This window comes from Equus quagga, chromosome 14 (assembly GCF_021613505.1).
Source record: "Equus quagga isolate Etosha38 chromosome 14, UCLA_HA_Equagga_1.0, whole genome shotgun sequence".
In the NCBI taxonomy this organism is placed as follows: Eukaryota; Metazoa; Chordata; class Mammalia; order Perissodactyla; family Equidae; genus Equus; species Equus quagga.
The window spans coordinates 27,190,757-27,202,449 of record NC_060280.1 but is presented as its reverse complement, the minus strand read 5'-3'; the positions used below and the strand labels follow the sequence as shown (position 1 = coordinate 27,202,449).

The window sequence follows — 11,693 nt, the reverse complement described above, 5'->3', positions numbered from 1 at the left end:
CACACAGTAGCAGAGCTGAGACTGAAATCAAGATCTCATTTCTCTAATGTGAAGGAATCCAAAAGCTATGGAATCTGTCCTCTACCCGCCCACAAACTCACAACCAAAATAATTCATCAGACGTGGTTGTGTTGTTCTTTTTACTGGAACTGGCTGTCAGAGAACCCCCGAACCCCGCCATGGAGCAGGAACTGGATGACAGAGGGATGGGTAGTGGATGAAGGCATGCTTAGGAGCTGAGCTGAGCCTAGCCTGGTCATTCAAAGCTGGGGACAGGCAGAGGGGATGTCTGTGGAGGGCTGGGCTCAGCCAAGGAGCCAGAGCTGCGGCATCAGGGCCAGGCTGAGCAGGAGAGGCCCCATCCCATGGGACGTGGCCCCAGCAGTCATGGCCAAGGCATAGAACCTCGCCACCTCCTCGTTGGGGTTGCCCTGGGCCGGGTCGAACCACATCTGGATGCAGCGGCCACTCCCTCGGCGGTAGTTGCTGACCTTGTAGGAGTGACTCCAGAGTTCCTCACACAGGGCAGCAGGCGTGGGGAAGTAGGACTCAAATGTGCGGCAGGTGGCCTCAGCTGGACACTTGTTAGACCCTGCAGGGGGAGAGAGGGTGGGCACAGACATTCGGCTCCTGGGCCCAAAGCTCATTTCTGGCCACTCCCAGAAATCCACACCCAACCCCAAATCCTCAAACGCCCCCCCTCCCTGTTTTCCAAACCCCGCCTCCATCTCCCCACCGCCAAGCCCCCACCTGAGGTCCAGTCCCAGCCCTTGTGCCAGTTGCTCTTGCAAGTGTAGGAGGTGCGGCAGGCCTCCCACCAGCTCTCACAGTCCTCTTTGCACAGGGGCACGTCCAGGAAACGCTCTTTGCGCCAGCTCTGGTCCACCTGGATGGGAGGTGGGGAGGGAGGGCTCCTCTCAGCCAGGGATGTTGGCATGTGCAGCCTTAACTGAGCTGGAAGGCAGCCTGCTGGGCTGGGGTGAGGGAGACACGCGTACCTGCTGGATCCAGGGCCCCAGGTTGGGGGAGCACTCATAGAGGCAGGTGTCCTGGATGAAGTGGCGCTTGCAGGCGGGCTCCATCTTGCCGCAGTGGTCCCAGTTAAAGTTGTACAGGAGGGAGGTGTCCTTGTGCAGCTCCCGGCTGGTGTTGACCGAGCAGCAGGCGTTCTTTTTCCAGGGACTGCACTGGGAGGGCAAGACGCAGGACTAGGTCCTCCCCCTCCACAGCCTTCTGCCACCTCTAGCCTCCCCCCATTTGGTTCTTGCTCTCCTGCCCAAGGTAGGTTGTCCTAGGAACACTTGCTGTGAGCACCCCTCTGTCCTTGGCCTCCAGGAACTCCTGTCTGGGGAGAGACTCAATTACCACAGTGTGAACAGAGGGTTGTGGGAGCCTAGGAGGAAACCCTGTCTTGGGGGAACAGTAGCCATCATTTATTCAGCCCTTAGCATTTTATAAAAATTTCTTTAATTTGTTTATTCATTAAAAAAATAATTATTGAGTACCAATTCTATGTCAATCACTGTCCTAGATGCTGAGATTACAGCAGAGAACAAAACAGACAGAAATATGTGTTCATGGGACTTACATTCTGATCAGGAGAGACAGACAGTAAGAAAGTAAAAGAGAAAAAATATGGTGTGTCAGGACATGATCAGCTATATGGAAAAAATTACAGCCAGGAATGGGAATGTGGAGTATGGGATGATGGTTGACATTTTAAATAGGGTGGTTGTGAAAAGCCTCACTGGAAGGTGACATTTTGAGCAAAAGAGAAAAGAAACAAGCTATGCAATACTGCATGTTGAAGAGCTTTATTCTCAGCAGTTATTAGGATCTGTGTCCCCAGTACTGGGTCAATGCCAGACACATAGCAGGCCCACAAAAATGTTTGCTGAGAAAAGTAAATGAGGGGCTGGCCCCGTGGCCAAGTGGTTAAGTTCGTGCACTCCGCTTCAGCGGCCAAGGGTTTCATGGTTCCAATCTTGGGCGTGGACATGGCACCGCTCATCAGGTCATGCTGAGGCGGCATCCCACATGCCACAATTAGAAGGACCCACAACAAAAATATACAGCTATGTACTGGGGGGGCTTTGGGGAGAAAAAGAAGGAAAAAAAAGTAAATGAAAGACCTACTTAATGATTTCCTAAAGCTAAATCAAACTCCATCTTACCAATAGACATACCAAATTTTAGCAAGTTTTTAACATAGAATGGGTTTTCCAAGACTGCAAATACCATGAAAAGGAGGATAGTACTAAGTTTTTTGTTTTGTTTTATTGGAGTTCTTCACTATTTTAGAAAATTCTATCCTCCATGGCAATACTGCTTAGAGTATCTTATAGCATTTAAATTGTCAGTCGATTACACCTGTATCCATCGTCATTTGTGGCTGCCCCATTCATAGTGATTTTGTGAATAAAGCAAACATGCTATTTCCTAATGATTTCTAATGTGGTCATACCAGAGAACTGACATGTTGAAATGTATATGATTTTATTATAAATTGCTTTCTTTTTGCTTCTCCTTTGTATTACAGATAGAGAGTTATGTTGATGTTTTTAAATTAAATGCACATATAGGTTCTATTAGCTTTGAATTTCATTCCAGGATAGAAAAGAGAGTCTGAACAATATTTTCATGAAAAGGAGACATTCAGTCTATGAGGGTTGCAACCAACTGGCGTACCTTTTTACAGAATGTATGAATGGACAGCTCCCACACCCTGTATCACAGTCAGAAGGGCCCTCCCTTCTTCTGCCCTCGGCCCTCCATGGGACTGCACAGAGTGAAGGCAGGAAGAGCGATCCTCCCCCACGGTCTCTCACCTTCCAAACCCCTGGAGGACCCACCCAGTCCTACCCCTTCCCCACCACAAGGGGTGGTCATGTCCCATTCCTCTGTGTCCATGTGCTTCTCTGGGCCTCAGTTTCCTCAACTGTGTCATGTGGAGGAGAGTATCGTCTACCTACATCAAAGGACCACTGGAAATACGAAATCGCATACAGAAAACACACGACACCTAGTAGCTGCTCAGGAAATGATTATTCCATGTTATTGGTGACCTGGTATCCTTTTCTGAGGAGGCCACGTCTAAAATCACCTCCACCACTCCCCCCCACCTTCATCTTCTCCCACAGCAATAAGGATTGGGGGTGTCTGACCCCTCAACTCTTCCCTCACTGCCCTGACTTCCTCTTCCCTGTCAGAACCGGCCCCCAACTGGAACCCCGTTCCATCCTCACCTGGTCGTGCAGCTTGTCCTCAGGGCCCGGCTTTGCCTTGTGGTGCTTGGCGTCCATGCAGACGTTGAGCAGGTCTGTCCTGTCCCGGGCGCTGGACGTGGAGGCTGTCCAGGCCAGAAGCAGCAGAAGTGGTATCAATTTCCAGGCCATGTCTTTCTGTCCCTGCAGAGGGAGCTGTGGTTAGGGACACCAAAGCCTGAGGAAAGAGAGCTCCATGCAGGGTAACTGCTTCACCCCCTGCCTCAGTCTCCCCATCTCCTCAGTGAAGGATGGGGCAGATCCTCTTCCTTCTCTGCTGGGGTCCTGAGGCTCCCTGAGGCCGAGGCAGAGAAAGTTGGCAAAGGGGGCTCCCTCACCCCAGGCTTGGAGGGCTCAGAAGGGATCTGGGGTTAGTAGATGGGCGCTGGGGGAGTCTTCCCAAGTCGGAGGAGATGCCTGTGCTCTCACCTTTTCTCTGGACTTGGCTTAAGATCTCCCTGTTTCTGGACTTTACCTGAGAAAAGTAATGAAATAGTTCACGTCGATGCCCTGCTCCCCGGAAAAGGGCCAGAGATACACAGTGCCCTCATCCTTGTCCAGCAAGTGCTCTGCCATTACATCCCAGATCCCCTGGGCTCCCATGCCAGCTTAGAACCCCTGTTAACCTGGGGAAGGCAGTGACCCAGCTCCGCTGAGTTCTCCAGAGCAGCGTGAGGATCAAGTGACAGAACACACAGGCTGGTGTTTGGTTAAATGATACAGAAGCGGAAAGAGTGGTGATTTTTAACAGCTTTGCTTGCTCAGGCTTTTTCCTTCCCTGTTCTCTGAAAGCCATTTCCTATTCTCTAATAGCCATTTCCCTTCGTGACTCTGGCCTCCTCAGCTCTCTCTAGGCTAATGCACCAGATCGCTACCTTACCCCTCAAAAAACAAATGCAAGGACCCTTGGGCCTGAGGGATAACATAAAAATCCCCCATGTTGGAGCAGCCAACCAGACAAGCACTTAGAGTCATGGGAGGGACCGGCAAAAGTGACGGCCCCCTTCTCTGTTCATGGCTGCTCCTCACCCCCCAACCCTACTTATTAAAGATCTGTTCCTTTGGGCTCTGTCACTGAAGTACCTACAAGTTGAGAACAGAGACCCCTTCCTCTCCCTCACCATCCCCACGTGCAGTTAATCCACAAGACCTTGCAAGGGTCCCTCCAAAAACCTTTCTGGAATTCAATTCCCTTGGCTCTGTTTAGGGTCAGGTCTTCCCTCCTCCAATTTCTTCCCCTTCACGTCACCTTCCCCACAGAAGCCAGAGTGATCTTTCTAAAGAAAGATAGGCCCCTCCCCTACACACAAACCCGCCAGTGCCCCTGTCACCCCTCCCTCCTTAGGGCATCTTGCCTGAGCCTCCTTTGCTGCTGGGAGCACGCAGCTGCGTCTAGATTGGCCTCTCTCCAGGCTGGCAACTGCTCCAGGCCCCTGGACTGTCCCCAGCGGTCTCTGACCTCAGCGCAGGGTAGACTGTAAGAGTTCTGGTAAGCACAGAATGTAATTCTCCTCCTTGGCTCTCCTCCTGTTCTTCCTTCTTTTCCAGACCCCACCCTCTCCAAGGCTACATTAGTCTGTCAATTTATTCAACTCCTGTTTTCATTTATCTCTTGGTTAATTTACTCATTCCAGGATCCACACATTCAACATTCATCGAAATCTAGAGAATTGCTCATCTCTAAGGGGGATCTGAATTTTTGAGGTACCCCAAGTGGTTATTAGGATAAAGCTAGCTTGAGGGACATGAGGCTTTGTGGAGAAGAACCGAGGTTTTAGGAACCCAATGATAGCTCCATTCCTCATACAGCCTTGGGAAATGTCACTGAACCTTGCTGAGCTTTAGTTTGCTCACCAGAAACATTGTTGAGAATTATATATGGAAAAGCCTCGCACATACTGATAAGTTTAAATGACAGCTATCAGGTTAATTTATGAGCAGCCAGGTGGGCACAGAAGTCAAGGGTCACAGAGAAAAATTGTCTCAAATCTGATAAATGATGATATCTCACCATCAAGCATTTCTGTAAACGTAGTTAACTGATTTTTGATGGTCATTTTAAAAATTGTGGTAAAATACACACTATATAGAAATTTACTGTCTTAACTATTTTTACATGTACGGTTCAGTAATGTTGAGTATATTCATTTTGCTGTGCAACCAGTCTCCAGAACTTTTTCATCCTGTAAAACTGAAACTCTATTCCTGTTAGGTAACATTACCCCATTTCCTCCTCCCCCTGGCCCCTGGCAACCATCATTCCTCTTTCTGTCTCTATGAATTTAACTCCTCTAGGTACCGAATATCAGTGGGATCATATAGTATTTGTCTTTTTGTGACATTTCACTTAGCATAATGTCCTCAAGATTCACCCATGTGTCAGAATTTCATTCCTTTCTATAACTGAGTAATATTCCCTTGTATGTGTATACCACGTATTATTTATCTGTGCATCCATCGATGGACACTTGGGTGGCTTCTGCCTCTTGGCTATTGTGAAGAATGCTGCTATGAACATGGGTGAACAAATACCTCTTTGGGACCCTGCTTTCAGTTCTTTTGGATATATACCCAGAAGTGGAATACTTGAATCATGTGGTACTTCTGTTTTTAATTTTTGAGGAACTGCCATACTGTTTTCCATAGCAGCTGTATAATTTTACCTTCCCATCAACAGTGTACAAGGGTTCCAATTTCTCCACATCCTTGCCAACATTTGTTATTTTCTGGATTTTGGGTTTTTTTGGGGTTTTTTTTGTGTGTATGCTGAGGAAGATTCACCCTGAGCTAACATCTGTTGCCAATCCTCCTCTTTTTGCTGAGGAAGATTCGCCCTGAGCTGCTACCATCTGTTGCCAATCTTCCTCTATTTTGTATGTGAGCTGCCGCCAATAGCATGGCCACTGATAGATAAGTGGTGTGGGTCTGTGCCTGGGAACCGAACCTCGTCCACCAATGTGGAGCACATGGAACTTAACCACTAGGCCACCAGGGCTGGCCTTTTTTTTAATAGAAGCCATCCTAGTGGGTGTGAGGTGATATCTCATTGTGGTTTGGTTTGCATTTTCCTAATGATTCATGATGTTGAGCATCTTTCATAGGCTTGTTGGTCATTTGTATGTCTTCTTTGGAGAAATGTCTATTCAAGTAGTTTGCCCACTTTTTAACCAGGTTATATGTTTTTTTGTTGCTGAGTTGTAGAAGTTCCTTATATATTCTGGATTAACCCGTTATCAGATATATGATTTACAAATATTTCCTCCCATTCTGTAGGTTGCCTTTTCACTCTGTTAACTGTCCTTTGATGCACAGAAGTTTTTGATTTTGATGTATTCAAATTTATCTATTTCTTCTTTTGTTGCCTGTGCTTTTGCTGTCATATCCAAGAAATCATTGCCTAATACAATGTCAGGAAGCTCTTCCCCTGTGATTTCTTAAGGAGTTCTATAGTTTTAGCTCTTAAATCTAGGTCTTCGATCCATTTTGAGTTAATTTTTGTATATGGTATAAAATAAGGGTCCAATTTTATATTTTTGATTGTGAATATCCACTTGTGTCCCAGCACCATATTTTGAAAAAATTATTCTTCCCCCTATTGAGTTGTCTTGGCACTCTTGTCAACAGTCCGGACTCTAGGTTCTATTCCATTGATCTATACATCTATCCTTGTGCTACTACCACACTGTCTGGATTATTGTAGCTTTGTAGTAAATTTTGAAATTGGGAAGTGTGAGTCCTCCAATTTTGTTGTTTTTTGAGATTGTTTTGGCTGTTATGGGTCTCCTGCATGTCCATATGGATTTTAGGACCAGATTGTCAATTTCTCCAAAAGAGCCAGCTGGGATTTTGATAAAGACTGAGTTGAATCTATAGATCAATTTGGGGAGTATTGCCCTCTTAACAATATTAAGTCTTCTGATTGATGACCATGGGAATTCTTTCCATTTATTGAGATTTTAAATTTCTTTTGAGGATGTTTTGTAGTTTTCAGTGTACAAGTCTTTTACTTCATTTTTTAAATTTATTCCTATGTATTTTATTATTTTTATGCTATTATGAATGCAATTGTATTTTTTTTTTTTTTTTTTGAGGAAGATTAGTCCTCAGCTAAATACTGCCAGTCCTCCTCTTTTTGCTGAGGAAGGCTGCCAAGAAGCGGAACGTGCAAACTTAACCGCTGCGCCACCGGGCCGGCCCCGCAATTGTATTCTTAAATTCATTTTCGTATTGTTCATTGCTAGTGTATAGAAGTACAAGTGATTTTTGCACATTGATCTGGTATCCTACGAACTTGCTGAACTCATTTATGAGTGGTTATAATGTTTTTGTGGATTCCTTAGGATTTGCTGTATACAATGTCATATCATCTGTGAATAGAATTAGTTTTACTTCTTGCTTTCCAGTCTGGATGCCTTTTTTCCCCTTGATTAATAGCCCTAGCTACAATCTTGGTGCTATGTTGAATAGACATGATGAGCATGGATATACTTGTCTTATTCCTGATATTAGGAGGAAAGCCTTTTGATGTTGAACGTGACGTTAGTTGTGAGTTTTTCATAGATGCCCTGTGTCAGGTTGGGGAAATTCCCTTCTATACCTAGTTTGTTCAGCGTTTTGTTTTGTTTTGCTTTTACCGTGAAAACATTTTGGGTTTTGTCAAATGGTGTTTCTGCATCAAGTGAGATGATTATGTGGGTTTTGTCCTTTATTCTAGTAATATGGCATATTAAATCAATTTATTTTTGGATGTTAAATCAACTTTCATTCTTGGCATTAATCATACTTGGTGATGGTGTATAATCCTTTCTATATGTTGCTGGATTCAGTTTGCTAGTGTTTTGTTGAGGATATTTGTATCTTTATTCGTAGAGATATTGGCCTGTAGTTTTTCCTTTGTCTGATATCTTTGTCTTTGTCAGATTTTGTATCAGGGTGATACTGATCTCATAAAATGAGTTTGGAAGTGTTCCCTCCTCTTCTTTGAAAGAGTTTGTGAAGGATTGGTATTAATTAATCTTTTTTGTGCGTGAGGAAGATTCGCCCTGAGCTAACATCTGTGCCAATCTTCCTCTACTTTGCATGTGGGATGCATCTACAGCATGGCTGATGAGTGCTGTAGGTCCATGCCTGGGATCCAAACCTGCAAACCTGAGCCACTGAAGTGGAGAACGCAGAGCTTCAACCACTTGGCCACAGGGCTGGCCCCCTTAATTAGTCTTTAAACATTTGATATAATGCACCACTAAGGCCATCTGGGCTTGAGCTTTTCTTTGTGCGAAGTTTTAAAATTACTAATTCAGTCTCTTTACTTGTTATAGGTATATTTAGATTTTTTACTTCTTCTCGTGTCATCTTTGGTAGTTTGTATCTTTCTAGGAAGTTGTCTATTTCATTTATTTTTTTCTAATTTATTTGCATACAATTGTTCATAGTATTCTCCTACAATGCTTTATATTTCTATAAGGACAATAGTGACATCTCCTCCTTTATTCCTGATTTTAGTAATTTGATTCTCTCTTTTTATCTTGATCAATCTAGCTAAAGGTTTATCAGTTTGTTAATATTCTCAAAGAATCAACTCTTGGTTTTGTTGATTTTTCTCTTGTTTTACCATCCTCTATTCCATTTGTTTTTGCTTTAGTCTTTATTATTTCCTTCTTTCTGCTAGCTTTAGGTTTATTTTGCTCTTTTTCTCTTTTTTTTAAGATAGTAGGTTAGATTATTGATTTAATAATCTTTCTTTCTTCCTTTTTTTGCTCAGGGTGAATGTTCCTAACATCTGTGCCAGTCTTCCTCTATTTTGTATGTGGGTCACTGCCAAAACGTGGCCACTGACAAGTGGTGTAGGTCCATGCCTGGGAACCGAACCTGGGCCACCAAAGTAGAGCGCACCGAACTTAACCACTAGGCCATGGGGCTGGCCTCTTCTATTTTTAATATGGGCATTTACGGCCCTAAATTTCCCTCTAAGCACTGCTTTAGCTACGTCTCATAAGTTTTGATATTTTGCATTTTCATTTCATTTATCTTAAAGTATTTTCTAATGTCTCTTGTGATGTATTCTTTGACTCATTGATTATTTAGGAGTTTGTTGTTTAATTTTCACATATTCGTGCATTTCCTAAATCTTTCTCTTATTGATTTCCAATTCCGTTCCACTGTAGTCAGAGAACATACTTTGTATTATTTCAATTACTTTAAATGTATTCGTGCCTTTTTTATTGGCTAACATATGATGTTCCATAGGCGCTTGAGAAGAATGTATATTCTTATGTTGTTTGTTGGCATATTCTATAGGTATCTGCTAGGTCTTCCCTGTTGATCTTCTGCCTAGTTATTCTATTCATTATTGGTAGGAGGTATTGAAATCTCCAACTGTTACTGTTGAATTGTGTAGTTCTCTCTTCGATCCTGTCAGTTTTTACTTTGTGTATTTTGGGACTCTGTTATTTGGTGCATTTGTGTTTGTAATTGTTATGTGTTCCTGATGGATTGACACTTTACCACTGTGAGATGCCTTTCTTTGCTTCTTGTTTGTTTGTTGGTTTGATTTGGTTTGGTTTTGGTTTTTGTAAGGAGGATTGTCCCTGAGCTAACATCTGTGCCAAACTTCCTCTATTTTATGTGAGACGCCACCACAGCGTGGCTTGACAAGCAGTGCTATGTCCACACTCAGGATCCAAACTTGTGAACCTCAGGCCACCAAAGCTTAGCATGCAAAGTTAATCACTACACCACTGGGCTGGCCCCCTTTCTTTGCTTCTTAACAATTTTTGTTTTAAATTCTTTTTGTCTGATATCATCATAGCTGCTCCAGATATCCTTTGGTTATTTGTTGGGTGATATATCTTTTTCCATCCTTTTAAGTTCAACTTTTTGTGTCTATGAATCTAAAGTGTGGCCAATGTAGGCAGCATATAGTTGGATAATGATTTTTTTTATCTGCCAACCTCTGCCTTTTTATTGGAGTATTTAATCTTTTTATATACAATGTAATTACTAATGCTATGGGTTTTACATCTGCAATTTTATTTGGTTTCTGTTTGGTTTATTATTTATTTATTTTTTGTTGAGGTAACATTGGTTTATGACATTATATAATTATTTGTTTTATATATGTCTTTTGTCTTTTTTGTTCCTCCATCACTACCTTATTTTTGTGTTTAATAGATATTTTCAAGTGTATTGTTTTAATTCCTCTGCTGTTTCTTTTCCTATATTCTTTGATTTTTTTCTTAGTAGTTGCTCTGGGATTACAATTAATATCACAATTTATACCAGTCTAGTTCAGATAATATCAACTAAGTTTCAAGAGTGTTCAAAACTTTGCTCCAATATAACTTCATTTCCTCCTCCACTGCTTTGTACTATTATCATCACACAAATTACATTTTATACATTATAAGCATATCAACACAGTTTTATAATTATTACTTTATGCAGCTGTCTTTTTCCATTAGATAGGATAAGAAAAGAGTTACAACATAAATACGTTTATACCATATTTTATATTTTTCTATGTGGTAACTTTTATTGGTGCTCTTCATTTCTTCCTGTGGATTCAAGTTACTGTCAGTGTCCATTCATTTCAGCCCAAAGGACAAACTTTAGTATTTCTTATAAGGAAAGTCTGCTGGTGACACATTCTCTCAGTTTTGATTTACTTGCATAATCTTAATTTCTCCTTCATTTTTGAAGGATAGTTTTTCTGGTTATAAAATTCTAGGTTGACAGTCTTTTCCTTTCAGCATTTTGAATACAGTAGTCCTCCTTTATCCACAGTTTCTCTTTCTGTGGTTTCAGTTACCTGCAGTCAACTGTAGTCCGAAAGTATTAAATGAAAAAAATTCCAGAAATAAACAATTAGCAAGGTTTTTTAATTTTAATTTTTTTGGTGAGGAAGATTGGCCCTGAGCTAACATCTGTTGCCAGTTTTCCTCTTCTTTTTTTTTCTCCCCAAGGGATCCCAGTACATAGTTGTATATCCTGGTTGTAGGCTCTTCTAGTTCTTCTATGTGGGACACTGCCTCAGTATGGCTTGATGAGCCATACTGATCCATGCCCAGGATCTGAACCAGTGAACTCCGGGCTGCAGAAGCAGAGTGCGTGAACTTAACCACTTGGCCATGGGGCTGGCCCCAATTTGTAAGTTTTAAGTTGTGTGCTGTTCTGAGTAGTGTGATGAAATCTCGAACTGTCCTGCTCTGCCCTGCCCAGGACATGAATCATCTCTTTGTCCAGTGTATCCACACTGTATGCACTACCCTCCTGTTAGCCCCTTAGCCAGGAAAAAACGTAGTAAATGTAGGGTTCAGTACTATCCATGGTTTCAGGCATCCACTGGAGGTCTTGGAATGTATCCGCCATGGATCAGAGGAGACCAATGTAAGCCACCCCACTGCCTCCTGGCCTTCATCGTTTCTAATGAGA

The 11,693-nt window shown here is 42.8% G+C and overlaps 1 protein-coding gene across 7 annotated transcripts; it reads right to left on the bottom strand.

Moving 5' to 3' along the window:
* Positions 1-126: 126 nt before the first annotated feature.
* Positions 127-4,744, bottom strand: FOLR2 (folate receptor beta). Of its 7 annotated transcripts, none has more exons than XM_046686037.1 (6): positions 4,619-4,734; positions 3,693-3,738; positions 3,246-3,407; positions 999-1,187; positions 751-886; positions 127-592 (listed from the first exon to the last, which is right to left on the bottom strand). In XM_046686037.1, exons 3-6 carry the CDS (start codon positions 3,393-3,395, stop codon positions 306-308), a joined length of 762 nt encoding a protein of 253 aa, XP_046541993.1. In that variant the 5' UTR covers positions 3,396-3,407; positions 3,693-3,738; positions 4,619-4,734; the 3' UTR covers positions 127-305. The 7 variants fall into 7 exon arrangements, with proteins under 7 accessions (XP_046541993.1, XP_046541996.1, XP_046541995.1 ...); XM_046686040.1 differs by lacking the exon at positions 4,619-4,734 and adding an exon at positions 4,414-4,493; XM_046686039.1 differs by lacking the exon at positions 4,619-4,734 and adding an exon at positions 3,890-4,016.
* Positions 4,745-11,693: the final 6,949 nt, after the last annotated feature.